The sequence below is a fragment of the Lemur catta genome, chromosome 2, assembly GCF_020740605.2.
Source record: "Lemur catta isolate mLemCat1 chromosome 2, mLemCat1.pri, whole genome shotgun sequence".
Lineage (NCBI taxonomy): Eukaryota > Metazoa > Chordata > Mammalia > Primates > Lemuridae > Lemur > Lemur catta.
Genome location: NC_059129.1, coordinates 140,849,752 through 140,870,391, shown reverse-complemented (window position 1 = coordinate 140,870,391; position 20,640 = coordinate 140,849,752). Strand labels below are relative to the sequence as shown.

General features: G+C 51.9%; 2 protein-coding genes across 5 annotated transcripts in view; both read right to left on the bottom strand.

The window, feature by feature from the left end:
- SLC22A1 (solute carrier family 22 member 1) overlaps positions 1 to 914 on the bottom strand; it is a 31,097-nt gene extending 30,183 nt beyond the window's left edge. The window contains exon 1 of one of the 4 annotated variants that reach the window (XR_006733592.1): positions 47 to 858. Coding sequence is in view for 3 of the 4 variants with exons in the window: in XM_045544689.1 (XP_045400645.1) it covers positions 47 to 457 (411 nt within the window). In the remaining variant the exon portion in view is untranslated. Of the gene's footprint in view, positions 1 to 46 lie in introns of all 4 variants that reach the window. The other 3 variants (XM_045544689.1, XM_045544687.1, XM_045544686.1) reach the window with 3 other exon arrangements.
- A 6,753-nt stretch (positions 915 to 7,667) lies between these two features.
- IGF2R (insulin like growth factor 2 receptor) overlaps positions 7,668 to 20,640 on the bottom strand; it is a 101,158-nt gene continuing 88,185 nt past the window's right edge. Inside the window, exons 42-48 of the mRNA XM_045544685.1 lie at positions 20,130 to 20,244; positions 19,032 to 19,178; positions 18,187 to 18,374; positions 15,365 to 15,551; positions 10,596 to 10,739; positions 10,300 to 10,369; positions 7,668 to 9,453 (exon numbers count right to left, since the gene is read on the bottom strand). Coding sequence (XP_045400641.1) covers positions 9,037 to 9,453; positions 10,300 to 10,369; positions 10,596 to 10,739; positions 15,365 to 15,551; positions 18,187 to 18,374; positions 19,032 to 19,178; positions 20,130 to 20,244 — 1,268 coding nt within the window. The 3' untranslated portion in view covers positions 7,668 to 9,036. The remainder of the gene's footprint in view (positions 9,454 to 10,299; positions 10,370 to 10,595; positions 10,740 to 15,364; positions 15,552 to 18,186; positions 18,375 to 19,031; positions 19,179 to 20,129; positions 20,245 to 20,640) is intronic.

Below are 20,640 nucleotides of genomic sequence, written 5' to 3'. Positions count from 1 at the left end.
CTGCCCTGAACCTCCACGTTACCCAAAATGCGGGGGCCGCTCTCACCTCGGTGACAATGGAGGAGCCGGGCGTGTCGTACACCCAGCCGTCCTCGCAGGGGCCCAGCGGCAGGTGGCTCCCGTTGGTGGCCAGGCCGGCCAGGGGGTCCACGCAGCCCAGGGCGCTCTGGTTCCAGTCCACCTCGTAGCGCCTGCACTGGCGGGCGAAGGTGTCGCCCGCGGCCCCCGGGCCCGGCACCGTGTAGTTCAGCTCCTCTGCCCGGCTCCAGCCGCAGCGCCGGCTCAGCTCGGCCACCCCGGGGCTGCGGCAGTGGTGGTCGGGGGTGAAGCCCAGGAAGACGATGCCCACGTAGATGGGCGCGAAGGCAGCCGAGAGCAGGCATAGGGTCAGGAAGGCTTGCTTCTGGAACCAGCCGAACTCCCCAACCTGCTGTAGAACGTCGTCCACGGTGGGCATGATGGGTCGGCACCCTCATCGCCCGGGCAGGACCTGCTCTGGCTGCAGTGGGCGGGTGCAACGTCTCTCTTAGAGATCTTTGAAAAGGGGTGTTTTGAAATCAAGGGGCTGTCCAAGCGTAATAAGTCTGGAAGGCAACCAAGGAGAAATAATCTTTTACCCCGCAGCTCGGTCTCAGAGCAGGGGTGGCGTGTGCAAGGCTGCCTGGCCAACCTCTCTGCTTTGCCGGAAAGCTCGTCGGCAAGGCTCAGACCCTAAGAGAACCGGAGTCCACTGCAGAACGAGTGCAGAGAGCCAGACAGCGCACCGTGCAAACCCCCAGTCTCTCTGGGCTCCTCTGAGAGATGATCTGCTGAAGAGCCTCTCAGAACCCAGACAAATCAAAGATGGCAAATGGGTCGCCTGGCACAGCCACAGGTTCTCCAGTCCCTACAGCCCACACTCCTGTCCCCAGCGTCAGCTCTGTGTCCCACGCACAGCCCGGCTCCCTGGCCCATCTCTGCTGAGTCACGGTGGGTGACAGTGTGTTTGCTCTTCAGGCCCCAGCGCCATTTGTCTCTGAGGGATTTAAGGCCAGAGGCCGGTGGGAAAGGGAGCCCCGCAGCTGGCCAGCCACACCGGCCAGCGAACCTCAGCAATGCACACGGCACCCTCCATCGGGAGCACCAGCTCAGGGCTAAGCATGTGTGATCCCGGGCATTCCCACAGCAGCCTTCCGGGAGGACGCTGCTGTCCCCGCTCCACAGCTGGGCAGACAGAGGCCTAGGGAGGTAAAAGCAACTTTCGAAGTTTGCACATTACTGAACTTGAACGTTGTCCTGCTCTGAAGCAAGACCTCTGGCTTTATCAAGCTGCCCTGGGCTGCCCTGGGGACTCCCCAGCAGCTCATCTGTTGGTTCCTTTGTTCGTTCGGCAAGTATCTGCTGAGTCCCTACACACTTCAAGCTGTGTGCCAGGCTCTGGGACGTAGAGATGGGACAGTCCCCAGCTCCAAGCTCCATCCAGTGGGGGAGACGGCCAGTGGGGGAGACGGCCAGGCCCACTGCTCCCTACGCCATGGAGAAAAGCAGCTGCCCCGGCTCCGGGCGGGAGCCGCCCTTCCCAGCTGCTCGGGGCTCGGGCCCTCTCTCCCTTATTGGACTAGGGGGCAGGGGCCCCCATCTCTGCAGCCTTCCCCTCCCCCATCTCCCAGCCCCACGGCTCAGACCCACGAGGGCTGGCTGGACACCCTGGGCAATCACAACTGCACAGTGGCTGTTGCCGCCATCCTATTAATAGCTGAGCCTCTGGGATGGGGGAGCAGGCTCCTTGCTGAGCCACTCCTGATCCGACAGACCACACATTGCAGGTGAGAAACCACGGCCCGAGGGAGCAGGTCGCCTGCCCACTGGCTCCAGGTGAGACTCAATACATCCCTTCACTCAAAGCCCGTCACCAGTCACCAGTTTTCCAGAACTCCCTGTGCTGCAACTCAACTCACCAAATGCCCAGCTGGACGCAAATTCCAGTGGCCACCTCTCTCTGCTCTGGGCTTGGGACCTCCTGGGCCACCAGGTAGAGATGGGGGCAGGAGCTGGCGCAGAGCGGGGGCTGGCCTGGAAACACAGAAGGAAAGAGCTGGGCTCAGGGCAAGCCCAGATTTGCACGGGAGTGTTGGCCACCACGGTGCCGTCCAGGGATTCCAGGTGACGTTCTGGTGAAGTGGCTGTCAGGCCTGTGATGACAGGGCTGTGGGAAAATCAGCCATGGTTCTGCAAGTCGGTTACTAGGGACTGAGCCTGCCAAGTCCTGGGGACCCCGGGTGTGAGGGGACAGCAGCCTGGGGCAGAAGCTCCTGCTCTGGCCACTAGGCGCCCTCCCCGCCTCTCACCTCTTGGGGCTGTGCTCAGGCCCCTGTCGCCTGCCCAAGGCTTCCTCAGTGGGCCCCCAGGGTGGGCTGTTTACCCTCTGTGCCTGCCAAGAGGGGACCACCGTCGTCCCGGAAGCTGGAACAGATTCTCCCTCACGGCCTCACAGGAACCAGCCCTGCCGACTCCTCAGTCTTGGACTTCCAGCCCCCACTGCTGTGAGGTGGCATTTGTGGTACTTTGTCCCAGAAGCCCCCCACAAACAAGCCCAGAGAGGCAAGGCCCAGGCCTGCCGGGTCACACACGGGCTCACGGGGGCCCCGTCTAGGCTGCCTCTACCTCATCCCTTCACCGAGCTGTTCCTGGGATTTACTGAAAATGTGATGCAGAAAATTCACTCATTTTCGTTTCCAATCGTGCTCTCCACAAGATGGTCCTGAAAGTCTACTTTAGGCCAGGAACCACGATGCGGGATGCAGACATCTGTGATCGGAGGAGAAACATGACCATCCCTTCCCTCGTGGAGCTTGGTAAGAGAGGAAAAATTCCTATTCGTCTACCCTTCTAAGTTCTCAGCTGGGGACCCTGTAAGAAAAGACAGAGTAATGAGAAAAACAGAAGCTGACCAACGTTTGCATCTCACGTTGACAAGGGAGAAACACTGAGAAGAGTAAGTCAAGGCGGGGGCTTGGAGCCCTGCTGCCATGGCATCTCCGACAGAGGATCCTTTGCAGAGCAGTGGCGGGACAGAGGAGAGGGTTCCAGGCAGGGGAAGGCCCACGCCGCATGTCGAAAACGAAAGGCGGACGAAGGCCAGGCAGCAGTTTGTCAGCAGCTGCCTCTGGTGCCATCTCCAGGCTGAGAAGGGTCTGGCCTTGTCTGTCGATGAGCCCTTGTCCTTCCAGGTGGGGCGGGGAGGCGGCACCAGTGAAAGCTTGTGCCCCGCTCTTAGGCAGACGGGGCAGGACGGGCAGCCCCCCTTGTATCTGCCTCCGCTCAGAGTAAGCCTCACCCCACAGGGCACAGCTCAGGGCGGACACGCTGGGCTCCTTCAGCTCCCACTGAAGGGTCGTGATGCAGAGGTCCACGTACTGTCCCAGAGGTCACAGCCGTAGGGTGACGTCTAGCACTGGTATGCGCTCGCTGTGTGACTGCAGACAGGCAGACTTCTCGGGGTGTGTCTGTATTCGTCTGCTCAGGCTGCCACCGGCGGGGGGGGTTAAACAACAGAAAGTCATTTTCTCACAGTCCTGGAGGCTGGAAGTGCAAGATCAAGGTGTCCGCAGGCTTGGTTTCGCCTGAGGCCTCTCTCCTTGGCTTGCAGAGGGTACCGACCTGCTGTGCCCTCACATGGTCCTCCCTGTGTGTGTCTGGGTCCCGATTTCCTCTCCGTGTAAGGACACCAATCATACCACACTGGGCCGCATCCATGTGACCTCATTTTACCTCAATTACCTCTTTAAAGACCCTGTCTCCAAACAGCACATTCTGAGGTCCTGCGGGTTAGGACTTCGGCACGTGCATTTGGGGGAACGCAGCCCAAGCCGCAGCAGTCTCTGTACCCACCACGCACAGGAGCAGGGAAACTGAGGGAATGCGTCAGAAGCACCAATTCAACGGCTCCAGTTTTCAGCAGTGCCAATGCCGAGCTTAACTTCTTAGAGAATTTGACCCCAAAGAGAGAGAACTCTGTTGGGCACGGATGGCAGGGACAGGGCTGGGGGAGGGAGTGGGGCTGCCTCTGGACAGCGGCTCTGACATGTCACCTACCGGTCTCCTCTTGGCCGCAGTGGCTGGCGGGTTTTGTTTTTATCCGGCTTCATTGAGGTGTAAAGGACAGGTAAGAATTGTATACAGTTGATCCTTGAACAACCGTGGGGACAAGAGTGACTTTATTTCTAAATGCTAATCTGCCTGACTAACCCTGAGTCTGAGAATGTCTCCAAAACATCCAGTTGATATATTTCTCTTCATGTAGGATCTAGTCACTGTGAGTCCCACCTTTTCTGCAAAACCACCCTTGATGCTGGTACAGTGACACCAGCAGCGTCCTCGGCCACTACACATTCCTCCCAGAGCACATATACTGCTACCCAGACACAAGCCCTGGGGATGGGGGTCACAGTGCAGAGATCTCGCTGTCTCACAGCCACCCAAGACCAGGCTTCTGGCCGCGAGTCCCTCTCATAAGTCACCCTACGCTGACAGACTGGGTTGTCTGCCTCATTCTCTGGTTTCTCATCTCCTTCGGGATTTGGGGGTCGCTTTGTGCGTACAGCCCGTTCATGGTACAACACGGGGTTTAGGGGCACTGACCCCCGTACAAAGATCTACATATAACTTTTGACTCCTCCAAAGCCTAACTACTAATAGCCTACAGTTGACAGGCAGCCTCACCAGTAACTGACAGCTGAGTAACACATTTTCACATGTGTTATATACTGCTACATTCTTACAGGAAAGTAGGCCAGTGTTATTAGGGTGATCATAAACAAGAGGAAATATGTTTGCTCTTAAGTGGCAGTGGATCATCATAAAGGCCTTCATCCTCCTCCTCTTCATGCCAAGCAGGCTGAGGTGGAGGAGGAAGAGGAAGGGGTGGTCTTGCTGTCTCAGGGGTGCAGAGGCGGGGGAGGTGGCGGAGGTGGAAGGGGAGGCAGGCATGTTTGGTACGACTTTTATTGAAAACAATCTGCACGTAGGTGGACGCGCTCAGTTCACGCCCGTGCTGTTCGAGAGTCGACTATGCACGGTGATGTGCGCCATGATGTTTTGGTGTCATGTCATTGTGATACGATTCCCCCAGTGAAGCCGGCTAACGTATCTGTCACCTCGCATAATTACCTTTCGGGGGTGCAGGATGAGAACACAAGATCTACTCTTCGCAGATTTCAGACATGCAAAGCAGCGTTGTTGACCGGTCACCGTGCTGCACCTGAGGTCTCCACACCCGCTCGTCCTGCGTGACTGGACTTTGCACCCTTGGCCCAGCACCCTGTCATTCCCGCCCCCAGCCCCTGGTGACCATTACGCCGTGCTCCGCTCCTATGGGTCCACCTTCCTTAGGTCCCACGCACAAGCAGGGTCTTGCCTATTTGTCTGTGTGTGGCTGATCCGACTCAGCATAACGTCCTCCAGGTTCAACCATGTCATCACAAAGGATAGGATTTCCTTTTTTGTTTCTTAGCAAGGCCCATCACTTCAGAAAGAATTTCCTTCTCTTTCAAGGCTGAGTAGTATTTCATTTTGTGTGGGACACACACATTTTCTTTATCCATTTTTCTCCAGGACGGTGCTGAGAGCAGCTGCCAGATGCCCCCACCTGGGCTGTGAGCGAAGACAGGGACCTGCGTTTTATTTTCACCCTCCCCAGAGCAACTGTGTTTCCCTCTAACACTAGTAGTGACAAAATGACACTATAAATTATATTCAATTGGATTTTATTTGCAAACTGGTCAAGATGCAAAACAGACTAAGAGGCAAAGAAATACAAATAAGTAGCCATTCACAAGCCTACCACCTTTGGCTTTTCCCGCTGACTTTACGAAAACTCTCTGTTTCCTCCAGGAGGGGACCCCCTTCTGGCGGAGCCACAGGGTTTCCGGTGTCTGCACAGCCAAGGCCTCCCACGCCCAGCCCCACCATCCGGATGCTCAAGTGTCTCCATTTCTTCGCTTTCTCTAGTCTGTTTCTCAAAAGCAAACCCAGCCCTTCCACAGCTCCCAGCTGCTTTGGGGGGAGAGTCCCAGCCCCGACTGTGACTTCCACAGGGGCTCTGGCTCTGGGCCCGCTCTGCTCTCCTGCCGCTCCTGGCCACTTTGTCCCTCACGTGGCTAACTTGTCTCTGGGAACCGCCCCCTCCACTCACACCGCACCTGCCCACCTGTTTACCCTGTTCTTGCAGAAGCATCCAGAACAAACAGCGAGTTTAGCCGAAGGGCATGAGAAGGTAACTACCGTACAAGCCAACGCAGCAGGGCAGAGAAGCCTCGAGGAGCCATGGGATTCTTCGGGAGCCATGAAGGGATTTCTGGAAACGGAGTCTTGCCCATATTACCCATCCCCTCCCCTCCACACAGGGGACCCCTGTGACCCAAACCACAAGAAACATTAAGACCCACCCTTCCACCAGTCCTTTAACTAATACAAAGAAAGGATCGGGCTGACTGGCCCGAAATGTTCTTTTTAATCACCAAGGTGGTTGTCATCCTTCCAAAAGGAATCGTCTTGGGATGTGTCATTTTCGTGGTCGGTGAAGTACAGGAAAACGTTCATGGTGAGAACCAGGTTTCCTCTTTACGGTGGATCTCCTGGGCGTGGGGTGTGCCTGTGTCGTCCCGAGACAGCCCCTTCCTCCTTCCACGTCTCTGCCATTCAATGGGCAGCCTCAAAATTTAAGGGCACAGATAACTTGGTTAAAGGGAAACTAAGTATCAAGGGTGTAATCAATAAAATCATTCCTCTGAAAATATCCTAATCCCTAGTTGCTGCCAGGGAATGTTTCCCTAAAAACAACAGTAAGGGCAGCTCGCAAGGATGATTACTCTATTTTTTCAGCGGTTGGGAGTAGACACTACGTAGGTTTCTTAAGAATCAAAGCAAATGTGCTCACACAGCCTGTCCTCGCTTCCTCCCCTCTGAGGGCCACACACAAGGCAGCTTGTACACAACACACCTCCCTGCCAGGGAGCCACCAAGGGGCTGGCAGGTCCCTGCAGATGCCCCTCTTTACAGAGAGGGCGCCCGTGACCTTCTCAGGTGGGAATGGGTGGAGGTCAGGCCTGGGACACGATGCCTGAGGACCAGTGACTCTGATCCCAGTGTGACCTGTACAAGACCCTGGGATGTCTATCTCAGGAGAGATCTTGTAAAATCCTTACTTTAAAAAAAAAAAGGAAAGGAACTCCAATTGGATAATTACAAAATGGGAGGGAGGGAAGGATGCTGACTCTGAGAAGTCTGGTTTTGACACTGTAGTGACTCCTGCCGTCATGGAGGCTCTGTTTCCAATCAGCCATTTATGATGGAAGACTCGGTTAACTTGCTCCACAGAAAAGGCTCCCCTCTTAGGTTAGGTTGGCAAGGTGCTTTACTGTCCCTCTGGAATCTGAAGTCCCTGGGCATCGTCTGGGTGAACAGGACAAGCCCTGAGGTCTGCTCGGAGACAGAAGAAATCAGATCTAGACAAAGCCGCAACGGGAAGTCTCCAGAGAAAAACTGAAGTGCCCTTTCATAAAGGGTCACCTACGACAGCAGATCAAACATTTTTCTAACTTCACAGAAAGAAAAGACAGGCCATCAGACTGGCAACTACCTCAGCAACTTCTCACTATCCAGGGGAGAAAAAATGCTAACACACCCAGTTAATAATTTATCTTTTATTGAAATTGCTGAATAATTTATATTACAGTAAAGTTGATTGAAAAAAAAAAAGAGAAAAATCAATTTTAAAAAATACACTCATGTTGAAATCAAATAAGCCAGCCAAACCGGTACAAACCAAGGGATTCTGTAGGGCGGTTTGCTTTTCAGTATATGAATACCATCGAGTCTATATACAACTCCATAATGTGAGAAAAGTCACTCAAACACTTTTAGAAGGGAGCAGACCCCGGTAGGGGAGCCCCCCATGCCGTGCCCTTCCCCGCACAACACTGAGCGGCCCCTCCGCCTCATCCCCACGAATCCAAGTGCGATGCCAGGGGCGAGACTCGGGCCCATCATTTTTCATGCAATTTCCGTAAGTCACACTGTGCAAATTAAGGCTTCTTATAGGTCGAATGGTTGATAAACATTTTTTTCTTAAAAAAATAAGCACAGTAAAGGTGGTATCATGAGAACCTGAAGAGATGAGACCTATACCCCAAATCTGGAAAAGTTATTTTCTCTGACATCTGAACTCCACTCTCACACACACAAAAATCAATCTTTGGGTGGGTTGTTTGACTTCACCAGCCGGTGAAAGAAATACTGATGAATGTGCTCTGTACACCTAGGGTTGAAGATGTCATGCAAAGCCGCAGCCGTTCCTGACTGAAGGCATAGAACAGGAGAACCCTCCAAAACCTAGGCACTCGGGGACCCTGTGCACATACGTGTGTGTGTGCGCGTGAGCACATGCGTGTGCCCTTTGAGAAACAGAAAGCAAAAGAGAAAAGACACAGAATGAGTATTCCAACTCAGGGGACACAGTAACCGCCAGTTCGAAATTCCACAAGAAACGTCCCAGCACACTGACAGCCTCCCCTTCTCAGAATGGATGAACCGGTACATGACACCCCTGCCGGCAGGAAGAAACTGTTGCTGTTTTCTTTTTTCCTTTTTCTCAAACCTGAGTAATTGTCAAAGTCAATAAATAGGGGGAGAGAATAAAATGCTAAAATATAATGGTCAGATACCCTACAGGGCCTAAAGCAGCAAGGGTTTGTTTCAAATGCAGCCCTCTATTCTGAGATGTGTCTGGCCTTAAGCTCGCAAATGAGGACTTGGGGCAAAACCCCGGGCATGAGGCACCGCCCCGTGGCCGACCGGGCCACGCCTTACTCCAGCGACTGTAAACACTCGTGAAGGAGCAGGGCCTGACCTCCCTCACCCTCTCCTCCAGCACAAAAACTCTTCCCTTTTGAGACAGTTTTTGTTAAAGGCAAAGTTATCGAAGCGTCATCGAGCTGAAGTCTTATTTGGTTGGAGGTGCTTGGCTGTCCCGGCTCCACGCCCCACGGGCACTGGGAGTCAGATGTGTAAGAGGTCCTCGTCGCTGTCGTCGTGGAAGGACACCAGCGCCGGGGAGGCCCCCGCCTTCCGCTGTGCAGACTTGGGCTTCCCCCTTCTCGCCCTCTCCCCCGTCACCAGCCCTGCCCGGTCGTCCGCCTGCTCGCCGGGGGCCTTCCTCTGTGGGTTTCTCGCCGGGTGGGAGCTTTCTGCCCCACCTCCCCTGCCCGAGTGAACTTTCACCTCCGGGATGGTCAGAACCTCGTCCTCGCTGTCCTGGTCGTCCCCACGCAGGGAGCTGAGGGCCTCGGCTTTCACGGACTTGGTGGTGATGTGGCCGTTCTCCTGCCCTTCCTTCCCCGGCCTTGGAGCTGGCAGCTGGATCTCCTCCATCAGCCACTCCGTTTCGTTCTCATCTGCCTCCTCCTCCTTGTTCACCTGCGAGGGATCAACAGCAGAGACATGTGAGCCCATCAAAGCCCCCTGTTCTGCTCCTCTGTTACCTCCAGCCACGACCCACCCCAAGTCAAGGGCCCTTTCCGCTGGCGCGAGCTGGGGACCAACCCACTGCCCACCAGAATCACCGCGCCTCCAGTTCCCAGGTCCCCACCGGGGGAAGGCGAGGGCTGGCGACTCCTGCTCACCCCAGTGCAGGAGGGCGGCCGGAGAGGGTAGCAGATGGGCGGCTTAACACCGGCCTCAGGGCTAAGGGGCAGGGCCACACAGAATGAGTTCAGGACGGCCCAGACATGAGAGTGGGCCAAAGACAGGCCAGCAGTCCTGGGGGCAGAAGGGGCTCTTCTGGGCTACTCATTGCTTGCAAGGTGCCCACTGGCAGGGAAGGGACACAGTATGTAGGGAAGACACAGAAGGGACTCATGCCAAAAAGTCTAGCTTCAGAAAGCAATTTGGCAATATCCATCAACTGTCACCAACATACTTATGTCCTTTGACACAGAGAATATCTCTCTTCTAGAAATTTATCTGAAGGAAACCATCTACATGCTAGATGCACAAACATCTTCATTACTGTTTTTTAAAGAATAGCCAAAAAGTAGAAACAACCTAAACATTAAAGACGCTAACTAAATCAGTTGTGACCACGAGAGACACTTGAAGGAAAAAAAGACAAAAGGTGCGCAGGGGAAGCAGCGAAGGCCATGAGTAACCTTCTCCCTCCTCGATTCAAGTCGCCTGGGTCACTGTTGTCTGCTGTGCTGAGGCCGAGATGTGGACAGCGGTGGAGGTGGGCAGGCGGGCACCCGGAGACGCGGCAGAAATTACCTTTGAGTATTTGTAGGACACGTTTGAACTTCTTCTACAGCAATTGGTTAGCTTACTCATCACTGTTTCCCTGTAAAAGAGGAGCGAGTGAGCACTGGCAGGTGGAAGGAGCAGGGGCGGGAACCCCACCCCACCAGCCTCGACCCGGCGCCGGCACCTTCCATAGAGTTCCGAGCTAAGAACCTTAAGGCTTTTGTTGCTGCTGGGCTCAGAGAGAAGCAAACCCCAAGCCCAAGATCTGATTTTGCTGCACGTGCCCCACCCCCAGCCAATGTGGCCCGTCACTCCCTCCTCACCTCCTTTCCTTCTTGTACAGCAGCAGGCCCAGCAGGCAGCCCGTGAGCGCCACCAGAAGCAGGCTCAGGACTGCCCCGACGGCCTGGCTCCGCTCCGAGAGCCCCCTGGACGCCTGCCCGTTGTCCCCAGCATCCTCAGTGTCCCTGGAAGGAAGTCGTAAGAAAGGACGCCATGTCAGTGGGTGGCACTGCCACCACAGCCAAGCCCCCAAGAGTGCCCAACGCAGAGAGCTCTGCCTTTACAAACGCCACGCGACTCTGACTTACTCCAGCCTAGTGCAACAAGATCCGCGCGACATGGAAAAGGGCAACAGAACCCTTCTGAGGACGAGGCAGGGTGTGGGAGGCAGATTAGGCAGCACTGTTTCACACTTCGTGGGAAGTTACTCCCACTCAGGACGTGAGGACAGACACAGCCCCGCCAGGGCCGGCTCACCCCAGCGGGGCACAGGCCCTCCTAGAGCAGAACCTCCGATAAGCCCACCGGCCACACTCCTCTCCCGGTGCCAAAGCGCTCTTCTCTCTGAACTTATTCTGGGAGGAGGCCGTGAGCACAGCCCAGGCCCCGGCTTCCCCGTTTGAGACACGACCTCAACGCTCTGCTGGGGCTGAGGGAGCCGCCAGGGGACAACCCTGGGCCCGTCTCTGGAAACCTGTTATGCCCAGGGGAGCGGGAGTGGGAGCACACCTGCTCTGTAATCCGGGCAGAGTTCACAATCCCCCACCCAGTGCCAGCATTTATACTTAGGGAAAATGCAATATATTCCCATGGCATTAAACATTCAAGGAAAATTGTGAAAATACAAAATCAGAAACGACTGGACTGGCTTCCCTTTCTACTCAGAGGACGACATGGGTGTCATGACTTGACACTTCTAACCTTTCTGGCCCTCTGTCATCTGGGGCCACACACGCACAGAAACAATCACCCAACAGAAATTCTTCCCCGCCCAGAGAAGGCAGAGGACAGCGACGAGAAATAGACAGACTGCTTGGGATAAAGAGAGGCCACCTCGACAGGCCACACAGGTGACGAAGCCGGATGCTGAGGCTGCTGGCTGCTCACCTAGAAAAGTACTTAACTAGGACAAGTTTGGCTCCAAACAATCAGGTCAGAGGGCAACCAACCAACCAGCAGCTTGGCCACGTGAGGGTCACTGAGTCAAAGTTCAGCTTAAGCCCCAAAATCTTGTCTACAACATAGAAAGACAAGAAACAGCAGCACTGGGTGTTGAGTTCTGCCCTGGCATGCGCTGCTGAGCCCTGCTCGGGCGGAAACATCCCCGCGCTGCACACACGTGCCTGAGGACTCTGCAGATCCGCCCAAAGCCGGGAACCCACTCGCCCAGAACCAGCTCGGGCCACTCGGAAACACTTCGGATGCTTCCTGAGACACCCTCACCATCATCCAGTTCTAATCTAAGTATGTTTTAACTAACTTCTACCTTTGATTTCTTCTTTGAACCACGGATTATTTAGAAATGTGTTTAAGTTTCCAAATGTGTCCATATTTTTCAGGTGTCTGTTCTTGGTCCCTAGCTTAATTCCATCACACATGTAGTTAATGTGGCATCAATCTTTAGAAATTTGCTGAGACTTGGCCATTTCGTGGTTAATTGTGACAAAATTTTGTAAAAGTTCCATGTGAGCTTGAGAGAACAGTATTTTCCAGTTGTTGGCAACAGTGTTCTGTGTAGGTCTATGAAATCCAGCTTTTCCTTGTGTTGTCCCAATCTTGCAAAAAGTCTCCCTTTTTGTCTACTCGACCCAGCAATCACTAAGGGATGGAGATTTGTCATTTCCTCCCATATGTGGCTTGTCAATTTCTGCTTTACACACTGAAGCTTTCTTATTAGGCTGACATAAGTTTAGAATTCTTGTATCTTCCTAGTAAACTAAGCCTTTTTAAAATTATAATGACCCTCTTTATTCCTAACACTTTTCCTTAGTATCTTATTTTATCTGAGTATTAACATCAGTACGGCTTTCTTACATGGTACTTGCCTGGTGTATCTTATCTTTTGACCTTTGGTCTTTTCTGTGTTGTTTGAGGCACATTCCCTGTCAACAAAGCTGTTTTAAAAATCCAATTTGACAATTTGTCTTTCAGTTGGCAAGTTTAGTCCATTTATGCATATCATGGTTATTGATACATTTAGATTTATTTCTACTGCCTTAGGCTGGAATTTCTACTTGTCTAATTTTATTATGCTTTTCCCTTTTTTGTCTTCTTTTGGGACTTAAGTTTTTTTATTTCTCCTTTTCTTCTGTACTGCTTTGGAAATTATATATTTGTATTATTTTAGTGGTTATTCTTGAAATTTTGGCATGCATACTAAGACAAAAAGTCTATAATTAATTTCTTATCAACAATAAGAAAGTCTACCTTTTCCTTCCATCCTTTCTTTCTTTCAAGAAAATAGTTTCACTTCAATATTCTATTATCATAAGAAATTTTTTTTTAAAAAAGACTCTAGTTACCACCCCACTAAGCCTACACACTATTGCTGTCCAGTAAATTCTCACTTCGCGTTGTCGACAGGTTCTGGGAAACTGCAACTTCAAGCTAAATTACACACACCACGTCCTTGAACAATGTCATTTCCTTCAACATTGTGTCAGCACAATGTTGAGGAAAAAAACTTTCTCTTAAGGTTGCAGTTTCCAAGAGCCTATGGACATTAAGTGAGAACTTACTGTATTTTACTCTTTCTTATGTTTTAATCCAACAAATTAGCTTCCCTTGAAGCTTTTGTAGTCTTCTCATCAGATGTGTACTCTGACATTTCACAACTGCGTGGATTGTTTTGTCATGGTGGTTAACTACGCCGGTCACGTGACAAGCCTGTTCCATGCATGTTTTTTAACTATGTAGAAGTTGTTTTGTTATTTTACATGAGCATAAGTATTATATATAAACAATGATTACTGCTTTAACCAAAAATTGTGAAATAACCATTTTGGGGAAGTAGAAACAAGGTGTAAGCAAACTAGATCTTCGTCTAGTACCGCAGGAAGCCAACAGATGAAGTATGAAATATTAATTAAAAATACTGAGATAAACTCCAGAAGAACCAGCTGAAAGAATTAAAAATGGTCATCTATGAGGGAAATAATTACTACTTATTTGCTATATTTATATTATTTTAAAACGTGTAACACTCTGGTAAAGAGAAAACCCCAGGCGCTATTCGGTCTCAGAGCCGAGCGGTGGCTGCATCTACCAGAACCATCATCCGTGCCCGCGCGAGAGGGGGAATCAGTGACCGGCCCTAACGGGTAGAGGTTTTGCTGTTGCTTTTAACTTTTGTTTGTGAAAGTCTTTATTACTTCATCAACACATTAAGGGACTTAAGCAACTCCAGTTTCTGATGTTCTAAATGTCATGGAAAGCAAGGTCTCCCACGGAATCTTCCTCTCCAGTTACAGAGTAAAACCCCGAACTCCCATAAGTTGTGTCCCTAGCTGTGCTTTTCCCATTCTCAGTCTGACTTTTAAATACCTGACACAGATGCAAGCTCAGGCCTGGGCTGGTTTCCTCCAAATGCCACACAAAATCTTTGCTTATGGCATTTTTAGCCTCTTAGTGACAGAGAATGCAAGGCAAGTTCGCTTTTAAGTTCCATAAATATTTTTAAATTCACGTTTTGCTTCTTTCAAAGAATTTCAGTTTTAAACTTCTTTTTGTAATGACCTCACCAGAACAGCATAAATATGCAAAAGCGCAAAGTACTGCTAGTGAAACTTCACCCGAAAGCCTCTTTCCATGGCTGTGCAGCTGGGAGTCCTGACATCCATGTCCCTAGAATACTGGGACAAAGCTACTTTTTGCTGAGCTAGTACCTATAGGTAAATGACAAAGAAAGCCAATTTAAGATCTAAAATATGTGATGTGAATCTCCTCATTACCCCGACACTGTGGTGTGCTGACTCTAGGACCCCTTGCTCAGGAAATGAAGGACTTATCTGCAGGTTAAGAATCATTTGTCTCTTGATCTTAAGTCCTGGAACAGAGAATGAGAAGTGTGTGTGGGACAGCAGGCTGGGTGAAGGAGGAAGAGCACAAACCCAAGAGGAAGGAATGACACGTCCTGGGCAAAGGAAGGGGTGGCTGGGAGATTCCAGATGACCACAAGGAGGCGCCACCTCCCCGCAGAGCAGAGCTGTGCCGCCCTGCTGCCCCACACCCCTGCGGCTGATTTTCGCTGATTTTCAGGATGTGCAGGGTAAGCTTCTCATTCATCCAACACAGAAAATACTTCACTCAAATCAGAGTGAAGCTTTACCATATACTAGTGTGTATGAGGACACGAAGAAAAGATGTTCTGGGAAAACACAGATGAGGCCCGGCCAGCACCTGCCTCCCAGGAGCTAAGGAGGGAAAGGGGTGGAAGCCGGGGGCGCGGGTAGGAGGCGGGGAGGCCGGGGCAGAGCAGCAGGGGCTCCGGCAGGACCCCACTCGGGTCACAGCGCACGGCGCACAGGAAGGAAGCTCGGCCAATCTAATAAGGGTGGCAGGTGGTGGTGACACTGGTGTGAACAAAACGAACAGCAGGATGTTGACAATCACTGGACCTGGGTGCTGGCTAGGTGGGATCTCACTATCATTTTTCTCTGTTTTTTGTGCAGGTTTGAGTATTTCACAATAAGACACTGTGAGGAAAAAAAAATCTCACACACACACACACACATACACGCACACTTATCCTACAGTCAGGCTCGAGAGGGGATGTGGGGTACAACTGCTAGTGCCAGGACACGGTACTCACCCCAGCGGACACACGGCCGAGGTGTACCAGGAGAAGAGGTACTGGCAGTCAGCTGTCTCGTGGCTGAACTCGGGGATCCCATCCTTCACCAGCGGGTCGCAGTGGAAGAAGATGGTGGAAGAGACAGACTTTGTCTTATCTTTCCCACACTTAGAGGAAGAGGCAAACACGACGTCAAGATCACCATCTGTCAGAAAGGAAGGGGCACACACAACCACAGCACCATTAGCACTGACTTTCCAGCAGCAGCCCGAGGTCATCTCTGTCTAGTCTGTAAAAAGTTTGCAAAGACTTAAAACCAGATGTGAGGACGCACCATTGGTTGTCCCCCATATGCCGTCTTCACAGCATGGGAAGGCCACTCTCTGACGCACATCTGCAGAGCCCCTGCCCCAAGTCAGAGTGTAGGAAAGAATTTAACCTTGCCCCAAGAGGTCTGGCCTTTGTCCTCAGCTAACGATAGCATTTGGAGTAGGGGCTGGCCACACAACACTTGGGCAACCAACCAACCAATCACGCCTACGTAACGGAGCCCCAGTGAGAACCCTGGACTCCAGGCTCAGGTGAGCAGCCCTGGTCAGCGACACCCCATACGTATGTCTCCCATCAGTGCTGGGAACGTAGCCGGGCCGGATCCCACAGGGAGAGGCCGACAAGGGGCCCCGCGTTCAATTCCCTCCCAGACTCTGCCCCGTGTGCATCTCCCCTTGGTTGATTTTAATCTATATTCTTCTGGCGTAAGAAGTAGTGACCGTGAGTGTAACAGCTTCCAGTGAGTTCTGTGAGTTCCAGTGAAACACTGAACCTGAGGTGGTTTGGGGAAGCCCCTGAACTTGCACTTGGTGTCAGAAGTGAGCCCTGTAGGGACTCTGTTCCCTTCAGACTTGGTAGTTGGCTCAAGCTCTTCGTGGGCAGCTGTGCTGGGGTGCCAGGAACAGAGATGAGAGCGCAGCGTGAGACGGTCGTGACTACAAACAGAGGGGCGTCCCTTGAGAAGGGTCCCGCGTTCTCGCGTGGGATGGGGCGAGGCAGGAACTGGGCTGTTCTGCAGGGCTGGCGTGGGACCAAATTGCCTAGCTCATGCGGGGCCCAGGTGGCAGCTCCGCCTCGTGACTAGAGACAGGGCTCCCCACCCAGTTCCCTGTTCCTGCCCCCTCTGAGGATTGACCACATTCATGAAGAGATTTAAACTGCACTTCTTCATAAAACGTGCAAAGAGGTCTTCAAACTAAAGCTACTTCCTGGTGCTGGTGAATGAAGAAAGTGAAAAGGTCCAAAAGGGATTTTATTAACTGAGTATAGGCAGATGCACACATGCACACACGCACACGTGTGCAAGCAGGCATTCTGGAAATTGGGGGTTCCAGAAGGTCTACTGGTGAGAATCTGTGAACGTGGAGATTCTCACTCTTAACCAGACTCTGAAGCGACCAGGGCTGTGCTGTGGAGCTGAACTCTCCTGCAGACGCACAGGGCGGCATCACCCCGGGCAGGAGGGAGGGGGCTTCCCGGGGAGGAACGCTGGAGGCAGGTGTGGAAGGATGAGGAGGGAGGGCAGAGGCACTCCAGCACAAGCAACAGCACGTATAAAGGCCACCAGAGAGGAGGATGACTTTGGGAGTTTGTGCTTGCAGGACCAGTGGCTTGTGAGCCTAGACTGGGAGGCTGGGCCCGTCAGAGATCTTCAGGCTGCGTAAAAAGAGCTTGGACTTTCCTTCCTGCATAACAGGGCACCTTGAAGGCTTAAAGCAATCCTTCAGTCAGTCAACAAACATTTACCGAGCACTTCCTCTAGGGCCAGACACCAAAGAAACAGGACAGCAAGAGAGGGCACGACAACATGTGACAAGCGGCATCTGACTCTGAATTATGAAAGGATTCACTGGTGTGTCAGGAAGGCCGAAGAGCAGGGAAGCACAAGGTGATGAAGGATTGCGAAAGTGAGTAGGGCTGATCAACTTCCCTACCACAACCCAGCCCAGAAAGCAGAACAGGCACTTCCCCAGGCCTACTCGTGGGCCGCAGGCCCTACGAGTGAGCCTGCCACCAGCGCCAGCACAGTGCCCGGCAGGGAGCAGCTGCTCTTGCAGCGACAGGCTCAGCCCCAGAGCACGGAAGCACACGCTGCTTCTGGGGTACAACCATCAGGGAGCAGCCTCTTCGCTCCTTGCAGGGGACCCTCCCAGCAGCCCTTTTACATCAGGGTAGGCTACGGGGTTTTTCAAACACACTTTTTATAAAGTTAATATATTCACATGGTTTAAAATCAAATTACAAAAAGTACTCGTTTATAGGGAAATACTAGCTGTTTAAAACAAAAGCTGCCTTTCAGAGATACTATTTCAAGGACAAGGCAGAACCAAAGATAATACCTTAATCAGTGCCAGCACAAAACCTTCATTCCCTCCCCACTGTTTTCAAATACTCAGGCCAGCGTCTAGCAATCTTTTCCTTTCGTCCTTTTGACAAATATGAAATCTCTTACCCTTCTCTAACAGTACTTGAAGTTTCAAAATAAGGAAGTCTCATGTCTAAAACCAAATCAAAGGTAATTTGGACCACACACACCTTTGCCTCCACCCCAACCTGGGAACCACTGGTTTCGTTTGTTAACTGAGATGTAATTTACCAACAGTAAGATGCTCAGGTATTATACTCACTGATGTGTTTTAACAAAATGCATATCAAGGCACAGAATTAGACCAGGCTTTTGTTTTAAACTCATCTGAAATTTCAACTGAAAGGAGTGTCTTGGTGAAAATTCTAAAGCCCTTCCTTCAAGGAAGTTAAATACGGAACATTAATGGAAAGTAATGAATTACCTTGAACGTAGTATTTGGTTTTATCTGAGGTCCCAACTTTCCTACTGAAGTGCTGATCGTTAGGCTTGACTTGGCATATGTTGGCTCCGGAGCAGGCAGGGTTCCTGGAGCTTGTGATGGTGGAAAGCTGGATTTCGTACAGGTAGTTGTCCCCATTGGTTCTCATGTCCCCAGAGGCTCTGAACAGCCTAGAGACAGAAAAGATCATAGTGACTCGAAGTCCTTTAAGAAGGTATTTTTATTACATAAACCCAAAGTCCTTCAAATAGCTGCAGGGTTCCCGGACATGTCCTTTCCCAAGTGGGGACAGCGTGTCCCCCTGAGACTCTGAAGGCACCAACTTCCATCTCAGTCACCTACTCCCCCAGCAGCTTTGCTCTCAGAGCGTCCACGCGCTTTTCTCAAGACGCTGTGTCCAGTGCCACGTGGCCCTCCCTCCACCTATGCATGGCCAGTCACCTTGGCCACCTGACCCCAAGATCAGCCCTAGTGACATTGCTGAGAAACTGACTTTTTTTTTCCCCCAGCAAGCCCAGAAGTTCCTGCTCAAACACGTGTTCAGAAAGCTTTGGCTGCAAGCCTTGGGCTTATCATGAAGTGAGAGAGGAGGGGGCACTTAATTTTTACACTCACAAGAATTCACCATCTTTGGTGTTAAAATTTAATAGTTGAGCAATGTTTTTCCTTGATTTAAGTAAAATATGAAGCCTGCTCTAGCAACAGTAACTAAAACACACAGAACTATTTATTAATGTCTTGTGGTGCTCCCCGATAGGGAAAGATCTGAACAGTGGGGTTTCATTTTGAGGATGTTTCAGTGCTCAAAAGGAAAATGTTTCCCTTACTTAAAATAAATATCCCCGAGGCTGAAGCTCTTGCCATTTATAGGGTTGGTGATCGTCCCGTTCACCATCCGCACCTCCTGGGGCTTCACGGCACAGGCGGCTCGAGAGTCCCAGCTGAAGTAGTAAGTGCAGCTGTCGATGTCAAACCTGGGCGGAGGGAAGCACACATGACAGTCACCTCCCAGCCGGGCGCCAGAGGACTGCGAAACAAACGCACGCTGCAGAGCCCCCAAAGCAGCCTGCTGGCTGAGACCTGTCTGACAGCCCCGGGCCCCCAGTGCTGCTCCACCAGCTGGAACTTCCAGACGCAGCACTGATGACAATTCTGGGCTAGAACGGTGACGTTACTCTTTGTCAGCGCCAGAATAGGGAAGATGACATGCAGCACATCAGTAATGTGACAAAGCAAGCAAGCATTCAGTACAAATTTTTTGAAAATTTAGCCACTGTAACATTTAAAAACTGGACAAATTGGCTCCTAGATTTTCCAATTTTTGTTTTACAAGCTTCTCAGATTCATACATTATTAATAAATCCTTTGACAATTTCTGGGTTTGTCCCTTTCCAAGCCCAGCTTCCAGAAGGAATCAGCTTGTTCACAAACAGCAGCTTGCATGCTACCCCCACTGGCCAAACTCTGCTCGCGGGAGCCAAGACGCTGCCTGGAGGACTCACAGTGCCAGCACGCCCCAGGTGCGGGCCCCACCTGCCCGTGGGTCCCAGACAGCCTGCTTAAACACCTGGCCTTGGGTGGGACAATCACACCCCTCTGGTTCTACTATGACACTCAAAGACCGAGTCCTGGTAAATTCCATTCAGCCAGCAGAGACAGCCCTAAAGCTAGACCGGGAGCAGGTTGTCCAAGGCAAGCTAGGCCAGGAAGCTGCATCGATCCAGCCACAGTGTCTCAGCGCTTTCCCCAGGGACCCACGCCCGTGTGGGCAGCCCAGCCGCTACGGGACGATCAGGCCCCACATCTCAGCAGCCACTCCCCCCACCCCTGCGCTGTGACAAAACCCCACGTGAAAACCCGGCAGGACTCTGAGGAGTTCCCAGCGTGCTCTGCACGGTCCCCCTCTGAGCCCTCAGCCTCCTGACCTCTCGAAGGCAGGTCTGCCCACCGTCTTCGCACAGGTCAATTCTATCACAGTGGACGTGGTCTTATTGTCACCACATGGATAACCTTTTGAGTACGTGACAATCACTCTGTCATCTGAAACACACAAATGATTGAACTGACGTTATTTCTAGCGCATTATAAAAAGCCTCAATGTTCGGAGTCAAAATCTACTTGAAGGGCCAGGAGTGGTTTTTGGCTCGCCAAGGGTTTGCCGACTTGTTCTCAACACCCTTATGTTTGGTGGCGGCCACCCAGCTTGCCCCGCCATTGCCACGGCGACAGCAAGACCTGGGGTCAAACCTGCACCTTCCACTTCATGACCCTGGGTTGCCAAACTTCTGAGCCTGGATGTGCAGAACAGGAACACTACCCAAAGCACGCAGGTTTCAGGGGTGCACACGTGACACATGATAACAACGGGACCTCAGTTAATGGCAGCAGTCGGCACTGCTCCAGTTCCACACAATTTCTGCATCATTTCAGGTGCCT